General features: G+C 38.4%; 3 protein-coding genes across 3 annotated transcripts; all 3 read right to left on the bottom strand.

Moving 5' to 3' along the window:
* Positions 1 to 755: 755 nt before the first annotated feature.
* Positions 756 to 4,176, bottom strand: si:ch211-181l5.2 (claudin-10). Its single transcript, XM_035998660.1, has 5 exons — positions 3,728 to 4,176; positions 1,866 to 2,027; positions 1,698 to 1,779; positions 1,465 to 1,569; positions 756 to 1,286 (listed from the first exon to the last, which is right to left on the bottom strand). Exons 1-5 carry the CDS (start codon positions 3,957 to 3,959, stop codon positions 1,100 to 1,102), a joined length of 768 nt encoding a protein of 255 aa, XP_035854553.1. The 5' UTR covers positions 3,960 to 4,176; the 3' UTR covers positions 756 to 1,099.
* A 3,117-nt stretch (positions 4,177 to 7,293) lies between these two features.
* On the bottom strand, positions 7,294 to 13,548 carry si:busm1-52i16.2 (claudin-10). The gene is made up of 5 exons (XM_031291843.2): positions 13,005 to 13,548; positions 12,744 to 12,905; positions 11,579 to 11,660; positions 11,354 to 11,467; positions 7,294 to 9,200 (listed from the first exon to the last, which is right to left on the bottom strand). The coding sequence occupies exons 1-5, from the start codon at positions 13,234 to 13,236 to the stop codon at positions 8,879 to 8,881; spliced, it is 912 nt and encodes a 303-aa protein (XP_031147703.1). The 5' UTR covers positions 13,237 to 13,548; the 3' UTR covers positions 7,294 to 8,878.
* A 3,206-nt stretch (positions 13,549 to 16,754) lies between these two features.
* Positions 16,755 to 21,146, bottom strand: LOC116044555 (claudin-10-like). The gene is made up of 5 exons (XM_031291842.2): positions 20,564 to 21,146; positions 18,666 to 18,827; positions 18,399 to 18,480; positions 18,181 to 18,285; positions 16,755 to 17,469 (listed from the first exon to the last, which is right to left on the bottom strand). The coding sequence occupies exons 1-5, from the start codon at positions 21,048 to 21,050 to the stop codon at positions 17,340 to 17,342; spliced, it is 966 nt and encodes a 321-aa protein (XP_031147702.1). The 5' UTR covers positions 21,051 to 21,146; the 3' UTR covers positions 16,755 to 17,339.
* Between the last annotated feature and the right edge of the window lie 1,085 nt (positions 21,147 to 22,231).

Below are 22,231 nucleotides of genomic sequence, written 5' to 3'. Positions count from 1 at the left end.
TAGTATATATAATAAGTATAAGTAAATCATTTGAATACTTTCTCCACCACTGCCAACCACCTACACATGTGACACAGTCAATTAAAAGTAACTGTCTCGCTGCAGACATAAAATCCTCAATGTCAGTGCTTCATTCTGGCTGCCTGTCTCGGCCATGAAGCTCATTTGTAGAACTGTTTTTGTATGGGAAGTGACAGCTGTGTCGGTGTCCTGTTCTGGCAGCGTTGGCTTCCTTAACCCATCATTCCATGCTCTGTTTCCCAAACATTTTCAGCTATCTAACATTTATCAGGATGAAATCTGAGGTTGACCAGTGATCACTAATGTGACTAATAGATCACCATAGATAATAAGTATACAAAACATCATTGTCATTTGTTGGATTGTCTGATGTTGAGTGCCATCTTCAGGCGACTTAGAAGAAGTTCAGGTGCAGAACAACTCTATATGAAAATTGACAGAAAACAAAGGAAAGGAAACATAGGGACGCTGAATTAAAATTAAAAGTTTTAACAACAAAAAACGTATTAACAAAAAAAGATGGTAATATTGTTTTGTATTCATAGTATCTCTGGTGATCTCTAAGTCACGAGAATGATCAATAATGGCTACAAGGAATCAACCTAAGACACAACCATAGAAAAGCATGGAGAACTTTTCATTTTGAACAGATTTGTAAACAAATACTAATTCATATTACATGCAGTGATGCCACCTAGCTGGAAGAGAGTGCATTGTGAGCAATGATTCTGCTTTGTACTGAACCTTTCAGCCTGTTTCAAAAGAACAAAGCAGACAGATAGATAGGAAGAATCAAATGTTCTCCCTGATGAAAAACAAAAACAGCCATAAATACAAAGTTTTTAAAAACAACAACATAGCCTGATTGCAGGATCTGGATTACTTAGCTTTGCTTTAGTAACAGAATTTATATTTCCAGTCGTGCATAACCTCATTAAAGGAAATGTTCGACTTTTTGGTAAATATGCTTATGTGCTTTCTTGCCATGAGTTTGATTAGAAGATTGATACCAGTCGTAGACATGAGTAGATTTTTAAATCTTTAAAGTAACTTTTCTAGCTCAGAAGTCCCCTCTGGCTCAGACGAAGCTGTCCCTGTTGAAGGTGACGCTGGCTTTCCTTGTTGCACTGGTTGCTATGCTTGCTTGGCCTTCATAAAACAACGGCGGCACCTGGGTCACTCTGGACGCTGAAGCTGGCAGCATGTAGGTCCGTCTGGTCCGGGCAGAGGTGTAAGTGGCTGCTCTATGTGAGCTTTTTGCAGAACTGTTGATATTAATGAAACAGGAAATACATGGTGAAGTTATGCATCTAAATTTTTCTACTCATTTAAAAACAAAATGAAATAAGTTGGCTTTGATAGCAACACAGCTAGTCATGGTCATAAATAAAGATTACAGAGACAATATAACAATTTAAGTAAATATAGAGGTCTTATATTTACCTTGATGTTAGACCTTTTCCAGAGAAGTAAGACAGCACTGTCCCTCCAGAGAGGAGAAGGATGGAGCCACCCCAGCCAATGAAAATTGCAGCTCCAAGTTCATATCTGAACAGAAAGTATTGAGGTATTTTGAAGAGTTATGCTTAGTATTTCTGCACTTTTTTATCCCTATTTTTTAAATATCACTTCCAGGGAACTTGTAATAATAAACATACTCCTTCAAAAGTACTCACTTCTGTGCTAGAAAATTTGGATCCAAGAATTCTGTTATGACTTTGTTGGCCCACCATGAGTAGGTGATCATACCACAGAATCCTATCACAAAATATATAACTTTAAACATCCTGAGTGCATAATTTTCAAGTTTAAGTTAACTCAAAAACAACAAAAATATTTTTTACCTGAAACCAGGTAGGTTATACCACCTGCAAAGGTCACCCTCACATTGGCAATCTCTGATCCGCCTATTTTAGTGCATTTCATCCCTATGAGTGTGAGGACGCCTCCGAAGAAACCAGTGATAATGGCGCAGACAGCGAGCCCTCTGCAGGCGTGTAGGAACACTGAAAGAAAACCGGTGAAACAGAAATGTTGCTTAAAAGTTTTTCAAATAAATGAACCAAATGAGTAATAAATGTACTGTTAGTGCATTTAAAGCACTTTACCTAAAGGAATATCTATCTATTACTGCAGTGTGATCTAAACAGAAAATGGTTGTCAATGCAAAACCTTTCAGTGGAGCCAAATTAATTAAGATACTGTATGCAAATTATTAATATATATTAATTTGAAATAATGGACTGGAGGAAATTGTTTTTTTTCCTAAATCAAGGGGAGGGTCCATATAAACTTAGACAAAAAGTGAGGAAATTTAGGTGTTTGGTAGATTATTTCTCTGTGGTAACAATGCTTTTTGGCAATAAATCTTATACCGTTGGAAAGCCTGTTTAGTTCCCTTTCAAATGGTGCCCCATTTTTAAGGAACATGCATTTGTGGGATGAGCAGCAGTGCTGAGTATTGGCGTGGGTTGCGCCCATAAAAAAATTGCTAAATCATCTCTGCCAATGCCAAACAGCTTATTCTGCCATTGACTCGTTTGGTGGATTAGATGATTGAAGTTTGAAGAAACAAGACATATTGGCAATCTAACAATTTATTCATTTCACAAACAGGAGCCTCAGTAGTGTGTGGAAGAACCATACACAGCTGCAACAGCCTGGCACCTCCTCCTCATGCTGGTCACCAGCCTGGTCACACACTGCTGTGGGATGGCATCCCATTCTTCAACCAGCATTTGTCGCAAGTCAGCCAACGTGGTTGTGTTGGTCACTCTGGCACGAACAGCACGCCCAAGCTGATTCCACAAGTGTTCAATGGGGTTGAGGTCAGGACTGCTGGCAGGCCATTCCATCCTCTCCACTCCCACATTCTGGAGGTAGTCTCTGATAAATCCTGCCCTGTGGGGGCGAGCGTTGTCATCTTGGAGGATAGAGCTCGGTCCCAGACTGTGGAGATATGGGATTGCCACTGGTTGCAGAATCTCATCTCTATATCTCTCTGCACTGAGATTGCCTCCAATGATGACAAGCTTCGTTTTTTCCAGTGAGGGAGATGACGCCCCACACCATCACACTGCCTTCACCAAAAGGTGTTACTCTATCAGTGCAGCAATCAGCATAGTGTTCTCCGTGCCTTCTCCTCACTTTGACCCTACTATCCAACTGCCGTAGGCAGAATCTGGACTCATCACTGAACATAACGTTCCTTCACATGTTCAGGTTCCAGTGCACGTGTTGCCGACACCAGCGCAAACGGGCCTGACGGTGAAGGGCAATGGCAGAGAAGATTTTTCATGGTCGTAACCCACATACTCAGCGCTGCTGCTCATCCCACAAATGCATGTTCCTTTCAAATGGGGCACCATTTTGAAAGGGAACTAAACAGGCTTTCCAACGGTATAAGATTTATTGCCAAAAAGCATTGTTACCACAAAGAAATAATCTACCAAACACAAATTTCCTTACTTTTTGTGCTAAATTTTTATTTATATATATATATAAAAAACTTTATTTTATATATATATAAAACTTTATTTTATATATATATATATATATATATATATATCCACACATATATATAAGCTCCTCTCCCACCCCAGTAATACTTTTACAGTCCCTAAATCTTTTCAACTGTTTTTAAGCTTGATAAAAAAAAATTAAAGTAATGTTGTTGTGATATTTTGAAGTTTTCTGAGTATCCTACCAGGAAGGGCCAGCAAGGAAGGGTATTCCTTGCAGTCGGACACCCCTGTGGTGTCTGACACACAGTCCTTCCACAGGTTGGAGTAGAAGTTGGAGGTGGTCAGCACAACATCGCTCACCTCGGAGAAAGTCCAGTACTCTGTGGGAAGGGTGGAACACACCAAGATCCAGCCAAACAGGCAGGTCACGAAGCAGCCGATCTCCACGTACATCACCACCATCCTATACTTCATGGTGAGTGCTGGTCCTCAAGTAGTAGAGATTAAAAACTCTCAAGATGCATTAAATATAGAGAGTACTGTCCAAGTTTGAACAACTTCCCACAGTGGAAAACTGGACTGAGCTCTCCTTTATATGTCATTGCTGACGTGTCAGATCACCAGTGTTGTTTTCTCACCTTATCTTTAAGACGGTTTTGCCTAGTAAGCATCATTCAGGTTCCCCACACTCAGGCAGAAGGGGTGAAGGATTACGTCATTTTTGCATCAACAAATATGTATTGCTTTTGTTTGCCAAAAAAGTAATACACAGACAAAAGAAATGTCTTCTTCTTGTTCTTTTCTATCTCTATCAAAAAAAAAATCTTAGATAATGATACATGTATATAAATGATATTCTTTATTGATTAATTGCCGGGTGAACTGGACAATTGAAATGAATCTATAGCATTACATAACCACAACTAAAGCCAACTTTTAGGGAGAAGCGTTTCTGAGGTCATTTGACATTTTTGATAATCCACAGATGTGTTATTTTTCTTCTACTTTTCCCTGGAAATGGGAACCATGGGGTATCTGCTGCAGAGAGTGAGAGTATTGTATCCAGTCAGAAACAACAGTAACAGTATACATCAGTGAGTATTTGGTAAATTTACTCTACTTCAGATTTCTGGAAAATTTGGAAATAGTAACTACTATAGTTTCACATTTGCAGGCTCTGTAGGAAGGAGATTTTTTTTTTTTTTGTTGAATGGTAAGTTAACAAACCTTGGGTGGTTAACTCTACATACAGTTGCACAGTGAACTGTACAGCCAAGTAGAATGAGGAAACTCCCCACCAGGCCAAGGTATAGGGGGAGTCCAATTTCATAGCTGAGGAGAGAACAGTTAAATGGGTTAATAGCTTGTGTTTACTCACATTTACATGTTAATGAGGGTGATTCAAAGGCCACGTGTTACCTCATTTTCGATGGATCTGCTTTTCTGTGTAAAAAAGCTGCAACCATTCTGTTTATGTATAAACAGTAACCAGCCATGTCTGATACGCCTGCATAATGGAACACCGATGACACATGGGGGAAAAAAACAAGAAGAACCAGTGATGTTCTGAGAAGCTGCTTTCACAACAGCTGAGGCTTTGGGAATGCAAACAAATCATACTTACAGCCAACCAGGTGGAAAGCAGACGCTGTTATTAACATCCTGTCGTAACTGCTCTGGTCTCCACCGGTGTGTGTGCACTTAATCCCATAACATGTGAGCACTGTGCCAATGAAGCCAAGGCAAAGGCCAATCATCAGGAGCCCCCTGACTGCCTGGATATATGCTGATAACAGACAAACACACATCTGGGTCATGCATTCACTTATTCATTGATGTATTTTACATTTTATGAGCACTGTATAAAAAGACTCAAAGGAAATCTGTGATTATTTGTGAATGTACCTAGAGCTGTAACAATTCCAAATTTTGCTGTACAATTAATTACGTCAGAAATAATTGCGATAACAATATAATCGTCTCTTCAACCAAATTGAAAAATATGTATTTATTTATTACTTTTCTAAAACAAATTAAAGTTTAGAATGAATACCAGGATACATCTTTCTGGTCAGATCACCGTTATTTGACCCAGATAATAGAATAACACAAGTACACAGCCTATGAAGTAAACCACTCCTCTTTATTATCATAAAACTTTTTTTCTGTAACTGTATCCCCCCCTCGTCATTTGTGTTGCTATGAACATTTTAATTACAGTTTGGCATATCTAAAAATTACCAGTCATAGGCCTTAAGAGCTTAGCTAAGAAACGGCGATTATGTAAAAAAAAACAATTGTCAATTAGACAATTATGTAATAATTGTTACAGGCCTAAAGGTACCCACTTTTGACCGTCCACAGCACTCTGAAGTCTACACAGTTCACCAGAGCCGTGGAGTCTTCATAGCAGTCCCTCCACAGGTCAGACCAGTACCAAGCTGTCACCACTACAGAGGAGCACCCTCGACCCCCCAGCTGGGCCACCCTCCAGTGAGAAAAAATAAATAAATCGTTTTGGCATTCATTTACATATTTAGTCCACAGTCTTGTTTGCACTGCATTCCCTAATCATAGCCCTTCTCTCATTTTGCCCTCCTACACCTTTTTGCCTGCCACCAGGCAAATGAGCAGGGCATCATCAACATATAAAGAGTAGGATTGCCACAACGACAAGGATACACTGGCCCAATCCCAAAGTGAGCCCTGAGGACTAAGGACTAAAGACTCACAGACTTAATTGATCTCAGGTGCTAAGTGAGTGAGTGTGTGAGGCCACATGAGCTCAGATAGGTATAAATGGGATTGGGACAGCACTTCACGAGATCACATGTTACCTTGGCGACGTTAAATAACAAAGATGTTGCTGACACTTGCCGGTTTGGGAATTATTATTTTAAGTTTGTTGCTTTCCACACGGCCAAGGCGCAGGAGACAGCTGCCTGATTCCAAATTTTTTCAAACTCTTGTTTTACAAGCTGGACAACGGGTTGGTCTGTGTTCCGTGGTCGTGTGTTGTGCTGTTGTTTACCTTTTGTAATTCCTGGATTTCCCTATGGTCTCCGCAGTAAACGTCACAACACTTTGAGCTGTGGGTAATTCCCTTTGGTGAAGTCTGCATCGATGCAAACTCACGTAAAGGGCTCGGTAAGTGTGTACTCAAACCCTCACGCCCTTTGAAATTCGACATTGGGACAATCCTAAGCCCTTACGAATTTCGCGAGAATGCGCACCAAAGTCCTTGAGTCTGTGAGTCCGTACTTTGGGATTGGGTAACTGTGAGTACGTCAAACATAAATTCAGCACGTTAAATGGGCAGTCTTGCACAAAAGTTGGGGGACTCACAATAGACAGATTTAACAAAAGAATGGTCAAAATTGAAGCAGCCCAGGCTGAGATATTCTGACTGAAACACTGGATCCTACATTTCCCATAATGCAACTCAATAGCTTATTTGATTAGAACCTCCATGCCTTCTAAATGGCCTCATCTTTTAAACTCCACACCTCCAGTTTGTAACACAGGTATTCTGTTAAATAAATATAAGTATCAAGCCCAATCCTAAATATAACCCTGATGACATCATCAGGGTTATTTTTCCGAACTTTGGAAAACTTCTCCAGAGCCACAGAAGATACTATATACGTATATGTGTAATTCTCATGATGAGTAAACGTCATGATGTTTAAATTCTTTGCAGTGCCCCTTGTATTGCACATTAAAATGTATTATTATACAGCAGCATAATAATACTAATACTTTTGACATCATTTGTACATTGTTTCCAGCATTATTTGTTATCTATTACCCATCCCAAAAATTGGATTTCAGACACTTTAAATTTCAACATCATTTATCGAGTTTGCTTTGAACATTTATTAAACCAAGGACTGGGCGATATGGCCAAACTCTATTATACCGATACATTGTAGGTCATTTTATGTCTCGTTATCGATATGTATCACGATATAATTTAGCATTTTTTTTCTGGTAATTCAATAAATAAGACTATTTTTGCATGCTCCTGTGTGAATTAAATAATTGACAAATGAAAAGTACTGAGTATTTTTATTTTATTAAGAACTTTAATGCAAACTGAACATAAAGTGATAGGATAAGAACGTAAAGTGTCGCCCAAGTGATGTAAATATTGCCGTAATGCAGTGTGGCTGCTGGCTTTTCGACATAACGATAGAACCGATATAGACAAATTTATACAATAGACATTTTTATATCGCTTTGACAATAGATACAGTATATATATTGTCATATTTCCCAGCCCTAATCGTTGCCAAAGATGATGAAATTTTGCCATATCCAAAAGTTGTTTCAAATTGACACTACAACAAAACAAAATTGTATCATATGCAAATTAATTAACATTTATTGCATGCATAGGAAATCTCGTATTCAGGAAACAAAAAATAAAAGAGAAAAATTGGCACTCTGATCATGCACATTTACACAAACAGGTTGACAATTCAGCTAAATTCGCTTTGGATGACAAATTTTTCATGTTAGCAATCAGGTTAGTAGTTTTTTGACATTTCTAGGGTTCTGAGATTTTTTTTTATTCAAGCTATTCAGTCAAGACACTTTCTCCCTGCAATCTCTAAGGCTAAAGTGCCTAAGATGTATTCTTCTATTTGTTTCTTCTAACTCTTATTTGCCTACCTCCAGTGGTCCATAGCAAGGGTGCAGCCCACAAAGCCCCAGCCCACTATGCAGAGCATCAGGCCCAGGATCTGAGCCAGTGTCCTACACATCTCTTCAGTCCTACAAGTCAGAGCCTTTACGTATTAAGTACAAACAGTAACAAAGGTGACATTGTAGATGATGAAAAGTAGAGCCAATAGTGCCAAATGTGAAGGTATTTACTGCCTACCTTTTTTGTGAAGGAATAAATCCACCAATAATTCAAGAAAAGAAAAGCCACAAGGGCTTTGCTTCAGATGTAAAACTGTAGATCCAGTCTTCTTACAACTGCTGCTTGTGTATTTGTATGAAGGTTTCAAAACCAGCAAAGCAGACACTGTTTACTGTCAACCAGACCTAATAAGCCTGGTGGAGTTGCTCTTTGTTGTTTAAATGTCTATATAAAGGCTGCCATTTAGATTAGACATGGATATGTGGCTTAATTATAATGAATAGATATTATAATAAATATAGATATTCCTAGTTGTAAATTACATTATAGATGATAAACATGAACAGGCAGCAAACTGTCTACTAATCAATTCAGTGAAAAAAGATTTGTATCACTATTTTTAAAACAAAACGCATATCGCTGAATTTGCTTTTACCACCGATTTGTACATTGAATAGAAAAGCATCAGATCATGAGTCTGTCACATGTATTCATATTTGTTAGTCACATTATGACTCACATTTATTCAAATATAAGACTTTTTAAAGAACCGTTTAGTCTTAATCCTCGAGCTGCCAGACAAAGTTGGCGCCATCAGTGACTCCGATCCCGCCTCTGATCCTGACCTCAACATTGCAGAACCGGTGATTTGCCCAGTCTGGGATGACTGTCCTGACTTGGCTGTGTATCCAGATTTGGAGGTGCGTTCTAAACTTGAGGAAATGCTGGACAGGTCTGAGTCCTTAGACTTGGGCGAAAGCTCTGACTCTGAGGACACGTTGGTCTTGAATGTGACTGTGGACAGACCTGTGGTGGACTTGCTTGTTAGTGTCTGGACGTTTATTTCCCTGGAGAGAGAAACACATTTTCGTCAAACATTACAGGGCTGCTGGATCCCTCTACTTACATTCTTACTACACTCCATGTATGCAGAGCTGTAACCGAAATTTTATCGTATTTTTGAAATACTGAGGCCATGAGTGTAAGATCTCCTAATGCACCAACAATGTTTTCTAATTTTATTTTTTAAATCATTTATTTGTTCAGTCAACTATTCAAGTATGTTTTTGGTGTTTTTCCCAACATGAAGAAATGCTGTTTTTTGCCCCCTTCACACAGCATTCAGTTCAAAACACTGCTGCCTTACAGATCTCCCCCAGGTTGCTAAACCCCCCCCAAAATCACAGACAACCACTTAGTAAATCCCAGAAAAAAAACCTGATGACATGACCTGTGTCCTCTATGGTAGCTATGGCTTTGCATGCATGCAAAACCTACATTACAGCTATTGCATTTACAGTGTACTTAATAGCTCTCCAGAACCAAGCAAATGTATCAGCTGAGAAGGATTTGCCTTCACTAGGAAATCATCTAGCTGAGGAAGAGTAGCAGAGTAGTTTACTCACTATAAGCAGTTTAAATGACTAGATATTTTAAGACAAAATGCTTATTTGCTTTTTTCCCATCAGATGAAAAGATCAACAACACTCTCATACCTAAAAAAACAAAAACAATATGAAGCTACAGGAGGTATCCAGTTAACCTAGCTTAGCATGAAGGCTAAACGCAGTAGGAAACCGCTAGCCTGGCACCTTTTAAGCTCACTAATGATCATGTCTTATGTTTATTTAATCTGCAGAAAACTGAAGGGTAAAACCAATAATTCTCTTTGTAGAGACTCCAGAATTAGTGAGCGGTAGAGGTGCTTGTAGGTTTATTATGTTATCTTTGGACAAAACAAGGCTAGCTGTTCCCCCCGGTTTATGCTATGGTATGCTAATTCGCTGATGGCTCTAGCTTCATATTTAGAGTACAAACATGAGAGTAGTTGTATCAATGTTTTCATCTAACTCTCGACAAGAAAGTGGATAATTTTAATATAAATATAGGCCATCAGCAGTAGGTGTTACATGTGAAACTACATGGAATCTTGAGTGGGCTGTAGAATTGGTGTAGATTTTTGCTCTCTGAACTCCTTCTAGTGTTGAAAATACGACGGAGCATTAGGGCCACATCAAGGGAAAAAAATGGAGGAAGATTTTTTTATAAATTTTTTTATTTATTTTGCATTTTGAGAATAAAGTCGAAATGTTTGAGAACAAAGTCAACATGACAAGAATAAAGTTGAAATACTTTTTCTAGAATAAAGTCGAAATGTCGAGAAAAAACTTGATATTTCAAGAATGAAGTCGGACTTTTCTATTTAACACATTTTATTGATTTTTGCCAATAAAAAGACAATTCTGAACAACAAGCAGTTCAAATCTTGGCCATACAAAAGCGCAGTACAAGTGGTATAGAACAGCAATATAGCAATAATTGAAGTCGGACTTTTGAGAATAAACCAAACTATTAACTTTACCTATAGTATTCTACAAAATGCATGAACACTTTCTCTTTTAGCGCATAAACACATTATGGTGATAAGTATTAGGACTTTGAAGAGATTGTGCCGAAAATTGCGTCTGTTCAGAAGGAGAAACCACACAAACTTACAGTTTGCGCAATACAGAGAGGATATGTTGTATCACAAGACACAATAAGACAATTGATCAACTTGTTTGATCCTGAAGGAATGGAGCTCAGCCGAGCGCGGCACTCCAAGGGTGTAACCCTTATCTATGATGTTGCCTACATGGCAGCTGGCATGGCAGACAGTCGCTCTAATGTGATTAAGTGATAAAGAAGTTGAATTTATTCTCGTCATTTCAACTTTAATCTTGACATTTCAACATTATTCTCAAAATGGTAGTTCAACTTTATTCTCGTCATGTTGACTTTATTCTCGACATTTCGACTTTATTCTCGAAATGCAAAATAAATTAAAAAAAATCTTCCTCCTTATTTTTTTTCCTTTGATGTGGCCCTAATGCTCCATCGTATGAAAATGATCAGAGCATGCAGTTATTTTCTTTACTCATTCTTACACAAGTAAGGTTATTTATTCACTTCTCCTGACATGTTACAACAACAACATGTACAAGTACGTGTCTGTACTCACATTTCCTCTTCTCCGCAGAGCGGCATACACACTGACCACACATAGAAGAAACCACCAGTCATGTGAAGGGCTGAGCCAACCCAGCCGAGGAACAACGGGGTGCCAAGGTCATATCTGTCAGTGTTAAAACAGATATTCTGTAGGATTTATGTTTTGATCTGATTGATTATAATGATTCATGTTTTGTTTTTCTTGCTGAAACAGAATTTGAGGCTGTTAACTTACTTTAGTCCATCAAAGTTAAGGTTGAAGTATTCTAATGAGACATAATATGCATAAACAGCATACCCACATGTGGACAGCAAACCTGAAAAGAAATCATGTTGAGTCTTAAGAGTTCAGAAAATACTATTAGTTTACTTTGCAATGTTGCCTTTAATAAAAGAAAAAAAACATCAGTGTTTCCCAACATGGGGGTGGGACCCCCAAACAGTTCACGAGATAAATATGAGGGCGTCACAAAATGATTAGCAAGATTTTTTTTTTAATGTAAAATAATTCATTAATTCAATTCATTTTTTTGTTATTATTATTATTGCTTGATAAACGTAACTCTCCAGGTCACAACAAACAATATTCAAGTAAAACAAGGGGGGGTTAGCTGGTAACATGTAGACGTATAGGCAACCTGTTACAAAAGGGTCACATGGGACATTTCTTTGTTTTTAGGGCTCACAAACCCAAATATGGGAAAACACTGACCTATCTCATGATATTACAATTACCAAATTTCAGCCATTACCCAGTCTTATATTACAAGATAATGTTGGGAAAGAAGGGGGGAAGATGCCCCCTTAAAAACGTCTATTTATTGGAAAACACTAGGTGTTTGAATGGGATGTCAGTATGTACACTACAGTATGATTATGCACAAATGGGGTGATGTGTTGAAAGAATAAATCCCCAAAAAATCCAAATCCGAAAACGCTTAAGAGAAATCTTGCACTATTCGTGTAATAGTTGACTTCCTGTCCTTTAATGTCAAGTTTTTTTTTGTTTTTTTTTTAGGATTTTAGGATTTTAAGGATTTGGCATTTCTGTATTTGAATCATTAAGCCAAATGCTACTTAAAAAATCCCAACATTATCACAAAGAGAATGCTGACATGCTAATATTTAACAAATATAATATTTACCATGTTCACCACATTATTTTGGTGCAGACGTTAACTTTTGCTAATAAGCTCTAAACACAATGATGAGGGTAATGTCATTCATTTTACAGGTCATAAACCAAAATATTGGACAGTTTGATTCGATCTGATAATGACGCTATAAGTTAAATTAAATTACATTTTGCTATAGGCAACACATTGACACATACATAACTCTTTACAGCACGGCTTGTACATACATCTGCTGACTGTCCTCTCAATAAATCAAAAAATTACCGCTGATTATGTGGCACCATCCGCTGGCATAGATCTTCCTGTACTTTGACCGGTCTTTTCCCCCAATGACGGTGCACTCCATACCTATCAGACCAAGCACAAACCCCAGTATGCCGAAGGAAAGAGCTGCCATCAGCAGGCCTCGTACTATCTGGATGTAACCTGGAGTCACGCAGTAAGACACAAATAGACATTAAGGACAGTCTAGATGTGAGTGGAGACACTACGTTTGTTAGATAGGGTGGAAAATGTATTACCTACCCTCCACAGACCAGAGCACAGGGTAGTCGTAACAGTTACTGATATTAGTTGAGTCTGTAACACAGGCTCTCCACAGGTTGGACCAGTACCAGGCCACCTTGATGACTGAGGAGCCCCCCATGCCCCCTATGGCACAAATCTTCCAGCCCTCCATGGCCATTGTGCAGGCAACAAAGATCCAGCCCAAAACGGTGATCAGGAAACCCCAGATCTGGACCACACGAATCTGCATCTCCGGGCTTCTCCAATCTAATCTAAGTTGATCTCCAATCTAAATTTAAGATCCAAGGAAGCTCTTGCAATATGATATTTCCCCAAGCTTCTATTTCTGATCATCAATTACCATCCACAATCCAAATTTATATGCTCTTTTTTTGTTTTGTCTTCAAATGGCAGCCCGTTATTCATGCAGAAGACGTGTACATCCTGAGCTGAACGCCTTCTTAATTCAAATTCAAACAGATACGCATCAGGGGTGTGCTGTTGTTTTCCAGGTAGTAATTTACATTTGGGTGAGAGACAGCAGTTGCTCAGGTTCCCATGGGCTACAGCTGAGAGTTGTTAAATCTGGACAGAGAGTGCTCACCCAAGCATTTATCCCAAATTACCAAAGCAGCTTCATGCCCCTATCGGAATTAAGTTCCCTCATTTACAGACACAGTTTAAAAGAAGGAAGATCTGTTTACAGCATCAGTCCATATATCATAATGTTTTCTTAAATCATTTCATTTTCTTTAAAAACATTTTTAAATAATCCTGCAATTACTGACACTGTAAGTTCAGTTAACACCCCCATAATATAGCCAAATTGATATATCCTGAAAATTTAAAACTTTTTGAAACAAAGGCAAATGAAGGTGTTTTTCCAGCAATTTTGTATCGCACTTCAAAAACATTCTCAACTGACAGCTGTTTAAGATGGCCGAGATATCCTGACTTTTAGTCCCTAGTTTTTCGGTACAGCTCCAAAAACACCGGATCCTACATTTCTCACAATGCCATTCAATAGCAGGCTTTCTGTTAAAAACATGAAGTCCCAAGCCCAAACCGAGACCATGATGACACCATGATGATTGGAATATAACAAGAGATAACTGAGCAATTAATGGGAGACAAAATAAGAACTTGGATTTCACTGTCTCTTCAAAAAGCTTCCTTCAGAGCCACACAAAACATATAACTGTTTTCAAAGGGTGAATAGTGCTCATTTTGTGTGAAGTAAACTGATATCTCTTTGTAGTGCCCCTTTAAATTGATAACAATCTAGAGCACTTAAAATTAAATGATACATCACAAATATCTCTGAGTTCAAGTGTACATATTACATCCTCTTTTTCTCTCATTTTAGCACATATACAATAGATGTACAATTATATCACGTTGCTTGAGATTTGACCAAAAAACAAAGTACATTTCCGCACTAGTGACCTTTACATGTTCCATGAAATATGTAACAACACTATGACCTAAGCTGCTTAAAGAATCATTCTCCACTTTGCCTCAGGCTGTAAGCTGCTAGTTATTAGTCATTTTACCAAGACCTCACTGTGCTGTGGGTCTCATTGTGCTGTTGTAATTATTAATATAATGAGTTAAATCTGAGGTAATGAGAGTTAGGGGGAGTGATGATTGTTCGGCGGGGATGAAAGAGCTCCTCTTTGTTTGAGTCCTTTCGGCTTATGACAAAGTTATTGGTTGTGGTAGGGAGATATTGGAAACGGTGGACCGCTGGGTAGCCTTAATGTGTTTGGTGCGGGTGGCTTTAATTAGCTTTAATTAGCATGACACTGAAAGAAAAAAGAACAAAAATTAACAAAGGAATGCTTATGTGACCTGAGCTGAAGCTGCAGCAAATAACAAATTGTGTCAAAGTTATTATTGTGGCCTCTCACAGTAAAGCCTAAAGGACACAATTTTAACTATTATATATTGAGTGTGTATACATATAATTTCTTCAGTCGTGTTAATGTGCATTAATACTGCTCTCTGGTGGTGTGATTGCAGTAAAGGCTGGAGGGACATGGCTCTGTGCCTTCAGACTTCCTCGTTTTGCTGCTGCGATGACCACTTTCCCATCGGAGATCAATGAATAGGTCAGTGGCTTCTAACGTTTTTTTGCTACCCCTTAATACAAAGCAGTATCTTTTTTGCAATGCCTCATTTTTAATTTGAATACTATTTGGATGTAAAACTATACAATCCACATATTAGGCAAGCACTTTTTCTTCTTTTTTTCTTTCTATTAAATTATTGTCAACACTTCACTACACACTTGGATGTTACAGGCATGTGTTTGTACAAGTAGTGTCTTTGCTTTCTTTGTTTTGTAAAACTATACACTATTTCACAGGAAAAAAGGTGTAACAGATTATAGGCTAATCTGTGTAGCACAATTTAGAATCTTTAGACATTCAGGTCTCCCTCAAGATTAATTGTAATAACTTTGGTGATACTTCGTGAACTTTTGAAACTCCATTTCAATTTGTTCAATCATTTGGTTTGTGACCAATCACCTGCAAAACCAATGACATTTCCATCAGCCTCGGCTGTCCTTTGTGTTACGTGCTACTTGTCTTAAGTTACCATGCTAAGAGACTGAACTGAGATGATGGACATATTATTCATTACACCTGCTAAACATCAGCATGTGCCTAAGTATAGCCTCACAGAGCTGCTTAGCATGGCTGTAAAAAAGATTAGATAATAACCTGAAATGTAAACATAAATTGGTGTAACAAAATACATACTTTTCTCTTTTACTACCTGGGTAATTATCTCACGACTCTTCAGATTCATCCTATAACCCCCCGTGGGGGTCCAGACCCTGAGGTTGGGAACCACTTGTCTAGGTTAGCTGCTCTTTAAGAGGAACACACAGTGAAGTTGAAGGGTACTGCACACTTTCTATCATTCTATTTTTTATTTAAGAACCTCAGAATACACTAAAGACATACCAGAGACAATTTAAACATTATTAGATGGATATCTAAGCACAGGGTTTCGGATTATTATATATAACAGTATTTGCTTTGAGATATTAACTTTAAATTCATTGTAATATATAACAGTAGATATTCTGAAATGAGACAATCATTTAGAAAGTATTAGCTAGAAGGAGTTTGATGTGTAACCTTTTTTTTAACATCCCTATATGTAATGCAGACAGACAATACAATACCACCATTATATCAGAGAGCATTCTGCAGAGCCCAGGACACCTGACACTCGTTTACGGACGTAAAGCGCCAGAAAGCACAGGGCAACTGCTCTCTGCCAGGTGGTTCAAGTATCCAACCTCTGGGCCAGAAGGTTTTGCGTAACATAGCCTGGGGTTCCTATTGATAATAATTCTTAGGTGGAGATGGATGGCTGATATGAGGGGAAACCTCCGGTTGGGCCTCCTGCTCTGCATAGCCATCTCTGGGGTCAGATGTGACCTAGTGACCCTTGGAAGTCAGATCAGTCTAGGCCAAGAAAATAAAATGAGAAAGGTCTTCATGTGATCCATCTTTCAGCTTGAGAAATACTAATAATTTTCAACTAAAGGTGTCCTCTATTTCCTTAAAGCAACAGGAGAAGATTAACTGGAATTACATCATAGCTATCCAGGTTTTAATACGTAATCTATTTGTTTATTTTTTTAGATAACCATTAAAAATAAAATGTGGTCACATTTACAGAATTTAAGAATTTAATTTGTTGCTTCTAAAACAGCATGCTTTGAATTTGAATTTTCTTAGCAGTCTGTGAAAAGAGAATTGCTTTACATGACTTTACCTTTTGTGTAAAAAAAAGAAATCATGTTTATAATCACTAATTCATATCTTATTCATATATCATAAGTTTGAGAAGTAAGCTAACACAAAAAGTGTACTGGCTATCTGTGTGACATCTTCTAGTTTTAATGAAAAAAATACACTCGATAATATTGATGTCTAATTGGCCTTCGACTCAAGAATTATAAAATAGAGCTTTAATATCTCTCCAGTCTATGTGAGACAGGCAGGAAAGGCCAGCTTATTGAAGGTGACCGGAGAGTTTGAACGCCGTTTCGTGCCAAATCAAATTTCCTGCCCTAAAAGAAAAGCAAGCTTATCTTTTACATAGGGTCATTGACAGAAATGTCCCAAAAAGGACTCGAATTTAACAATGAATCTGGCCACTTAAAATCAAGAGAATATGTAAACTGACACACAATTTACACTTTCCAACCATTATTTCCATGGAGATGAGGCACAGAAGTTTGTGAATGGAATCCTTTGCTTTTACTGGTGAAATAGTTTCTAGTGACCCCAAACTATTATAATAAATGTAACAACAAGATAGAGTCCAATGTCACACATAGGCATTTCTTCCAAACTGCCTCGATGGCTCCCCTGGTCCGTTGTGAAGGTTGTTGCTTGTCTTTCTGTGCTTGTTGCGTGCTGTCTCAAATGATGCAGCTCCAGTGTAGGAGTATTCAGCTCTGCAAATAGAAAAAAAAGAAATGAAGCTCAAATACAATTTAAAATACTGTAGAAGCACCCTTTGGCATATGACGTACTGTAAATAGAATAAAGAATTGAGGAGACGAACAATTTTTCCGTAGGGCTGCCATGCTAAAATCTCTGTAGATAATAAACAACAAAGTGATCAGCCACCATATCCTGCTAAATATTTCTTCATACCTTCCCTCCTATCTATCCTTTTTAGCTTTCTGTTCATCCACTATATAAGGATATGCTAAGCAGGACTGACTGTTAACACAATGATGACCAAGGAATTCACCAAAAGAGAAAGTTATCCTTCTTTGCCTGATTCAACATTTTCCTATAGGTGCCCTTAGTCAAGGTGACTCTCACTTGGAAAAGGTAATTACTGGATACAGTTTGTTACAACAAAGGAAACATTCAGCCGTCAACGGCCGCATTACTAATCAAAATGACAATCATACAATCTGCCCTGTAGGTTCAGCAATTATGAGACAAGATGTTGAGAGAGATTACTGGATATTTTCGACTGTAACCATCTCTCCATTGCAGTTAAAGTATTTTTTTTTTAATTGCCTGATTGAGTTAGCAACTCAGTGCAGTTTAGAGTGCGTCCAAATCAGATTTCCTCTAAACCCTTGTTGCTGATGACAGATGTAGGATCACATTGTCAGCATCCAGCATGTTGGAAACATCAAGCAACTTGCCTGATACTGAAGCCTTTGGACAGTGAGAAGCAGAAGATAAGTCCGCCTAGGATACACAGTACAGATCCAGCCCAGCCGATGAAGAGAGCTGCTCCCAGCTCAAACCTGAGGGTTGAAGTGAGGGGGAAGAGAATACATTTGTGACTGGACTTCCTTTCATCTGAATGTGGTTTTGATCTGCTGTCAAACAAATATTTTCTTTAATCCTGAATACTTACTTCTGGGCATAAAAGAGTGGGTCAAAGAAGTCAGTTGTGATCCTGTGAGCATATATGGAGCATGCAGTCATGCAGCAGAGGCCTGCAGAGAGAATTAGGAGGATTTCTACTTCAAATTCTGACTGAAACCAAAGCAGAAAGAGCAGATAATGTAATTCAGATGAACACTAATTTAGTCCAAAGTTGAGCAGCTTCCTGAAATGCAGCTCAAATACTACATTTCCCATAAATGCAGACTCAGAGAAAGGTAAGCGGTATGGGTTGTACCGTTGAGAATGAAGTGGAAGCCTGAGAGGACAGTCAGACGAGCCTTGGTGGTCTCCGAGCCTCCTATTTTTGTGCACTTCATTCCTACCAAGGCGAAGATGGCACCAAAGAAACCCAGACATACGGCGGCGATCATCAAACCCCGACACACCTGGATATAGGCTTTATGAGAGAGACAGAGAAGAGGTGCTTTACACTACCAGAGTAGTTTGGCATTTGACACACCTATTCACTTTGTTACAGAGAGTAAGATGAGTAGATTGATTACACTCTCATGTCTGCAAGCTACTTGTGAAGCTACAGCCGGTGGCTGGTTGGCTTAGCTTAGCATAAAGACTGAAAACTGGGGGAAACAGCTAGCCTGACTCTGTCCAAAGGTTACAAAACTAACCTAACTAACTAAAGGTTACTCTATAGGTAACTAAGTAACACATTCTCTTGTTTTGTTTAATCCGTACCAAAACCAAAGCTTAAAAAATACAAGTTAAGCTAAGCTAACAACTCTTAGCTGTAGCTTCATATTTAGCATACAGACATGAGAGTTTTATCGATTCTCATCTAACTTGCGTAATTTCCAAAATGTCAAACAATTCTTATAAAAGCCTTAAGAGGTGAAATAATCCAGTATTCCACTTACTTTAGCCATGTTTAGAGACTAGCAAAGGTTACAGTGGCTACATACAATATATTTATATAAACAGTGGATCACATGACTATTTGTATTTGAAAGTTGTCAAATCCACAGATAATTGAAAATTAAAAGATTTTCATGAAACTTGGTGAAAGGATGTAGCATGGGCCAAGGAAGCACCCATTCAATTTTGGAGCAAATCCAAATCATGGGGCGGATATGCAAATTATTTTTCACTTTCGTTAATATTGCGAGATAGGGCATGGCCGGGGTCTGCGCTCGCCAAGTGCCCTTAAAGTTTCACATGTTTTAGGCCAGCAGAGGTTAAAAAAAAAATAGCATTTCAGAAAAAAAAAGCTTTGAAATTACCAAAAACTGAAAATATTTTTTAGAATCTGATGACCCCTCAGATTTATCTTTAGACCTTTTGCGTACTAATATTCAAAACCAAAGGCTTGTAGGAAAAGGACTGGAGTTTACATTTGTGCTGTAGAGCGTAGCACCTATATGAAATATGACATTTTCTTTTCTCAATAGTGACAACTAGGGCTGCCACCTCTTAGTCGATTAGTCGACTAATCGGTCATTTTGGTCTTAGTCGACTAAGATTTCTTTAGTTGATGAGTCATTTTTTATGCTTATTCATGCTTAATTACTCATTTCCAAGAAACTTATGAGCACATTTCTGGTAAACACAAGATTTAAAGTGGTGCTTTTGCAGGATTAATTGTGGAGAAAGTCAGTTTTACAGATGGTTAATTAACTACATTTATATTGTGCTTTTCTAGTCTTAATCACCTCTCAAAGAGCACAGCTCTGTCGATTACATCAACTAATCGATTAATCGACAAAATCATATAAGTGTTAGTCGACTAAGAATTTCTTTAGTCGAGGACAGCCCTAGTGACAACAGATAAGAACTGGTATCTTGTTTTAAATTGCCTCAATACATTCAAATTAGAGCATATACAAGCAATCTCTTTCCTTTTAGTTACTGGCAAGTAATGGGAAGTGACAAGTGACCTTTGTATGACTGTATGACTTTCTCAGATTGCATTATTCTAACACATTAGGAGGCTGTAAAACACACATTCATCTAAAAACAACAGGTGTTTTTGGCATCAGCGCTTCGGTCAGATAGATAGTTGCAGATGCACAGTTCCTCAGAAACACACGCAAAGATACATATATCTCTGCTGTCTGACTTCAGAAAGACAACATCATACACTGCTACAGCAACAACAACCCCAGTCATCTCGCAACTCACCATCCAGAGCCAGCATAGAAGGAAAGTCCTTACAGTTGGACACACCAGTGGAATCAGTCACACATGTTTTCCATAGGTTAGACCAGAAGGTAGCGGTGGTGATGACCGTCCCGTCCACAGAGGACACCTTCCAGTAGTCTAGCCTCAGGGTGGACGACACCAGGATCCACCCTGAGATGGTCAGGACAAAGGCAACAATCTCTGTTGCCATGTTGCCCATTTTTCCTGTGGCTTGGAGGTCCTGACTGGGACAGGACAGAGATCTTTTCTTCAGAAGTGACACAGAGAGGAGGTGGGAGGGTTGGCTCAGGACAGGTGCGTCAGCGTTGCCTGTTCTGCAGAATTTTGCTACTCCTCCATCTGCCAAGCATCTGCGCCTGAGAACCAATACTTTCAAGTGCATATCATTCACTGACACACAATCACTTGCTGTATATTGTGTTTGTGTGTGGTGGTGGGAGGGTTTGGGGGTGCACACGCTAGTCATCACTCCACACAGTGTGCATAGGGACTGCAAGGGGATCTGCAGGAGGAGGAAGTCTTTAATTTAAAGGATCTGAAAAGGAACACAAGATGAGGAACAGAGATATGAGAGATGCGAATGGTGATTTGACTGGACTGAATGAATGAATTATGTTTTAGTTTTTTTATCATAATGCTGCACCAGAATTTTAAACTTTAAATCCTCATTATAGCAGCAGCAGCATTAAATAAAGCCACTTGCAGGGCAACAATAATTATAATATAATTCCATATTGGTTTTACAGCATTATGGCTCCATCAAGTGGCAGAAAGGAGAGGATGCTTCAAGCTATCTGGAAGGGCATTTCCTTATTTCCCCAAGTACATCTGCTTCTAGTTAAGTCCAGTACTTGACTAAATGTGTTTAGTTAGATTTCACTTCTGCCTATTTGTGTCTACTTTCCTTCTCTTTTTTTTAAACTAAATCCTAATTGCAATTTTTTTTTAAATGAGTTGAGCTGCTCTATTTTCCACAAACCCCCTGGTTAGTAATATATGGTCTTACGCTTTCATATCTGTTTATAAAAATGTTCACCCCCCTCTCATACACACCTTTTCTTTTCTTTTTTTTTACATTTTACAGTTTATGTTTGTGTTCTCTGTGAATTTAATCATTTTTTTCCATGTTGTTTTTATATTCTGTTCTGTGCTGGTGCCCTTGGTTGTCTTAAGAGCACACTGTGTGTCTCAGTTGAAATGTTACTGTAGTAGGATGACATGATTCGATTTAATACTATGACTGTCATTAACAGTAAGATGAGCAGAAACAAACCAGAGAAGCCAAAGTAAAAAAACAAACCCCATGGGCTTAATTACTGTACTGTATAGAATGACAACATTTAGTGGCTTCTCGTTTGTCCTGTGTCAGCTCCCTAAGGGCTGCTAAGCAAGCAGCAAGCTTTAAATGGGGATCAGAGGAAAAACATAATGGAGAAAGTAAATCAAAAAGTAATTGAAAGGCAGTCATAAACTTACAAGTAAAAATATAACATGTTGAGAAATGTGGAAGCAAGCCAGGTACTAATTCAGTGAATGTCTAATTGTGTAGGCCTACTGACAAACTGTTTTCAGTGTTATGGGTCACCCTCTTTTATTACAGAGGTTTTTCAAACAATGATTAGATGTTAATCTCTTTTATAGAAAAGG

Source organism: Sander lucioperca, chromosome 24, assembly GCF_008315115.2.
Source record: "Sander lucioperca isolate FBNREF2018 chromosome 24, SLUC_FBN_1.2, whole genome shotgun sequence".
Classification (NCBI taxonomy): Eukaryota; Metazoa; Chordata; class Actinopteri; order Perciformes; family Percidae; genus Sander; species Sander lucioperca.
The sequence above is the reverse complement of the archived record's forward strand: the minus strand, read 5'-3'. Positions and strand labels throughout refer to the sequence as shown.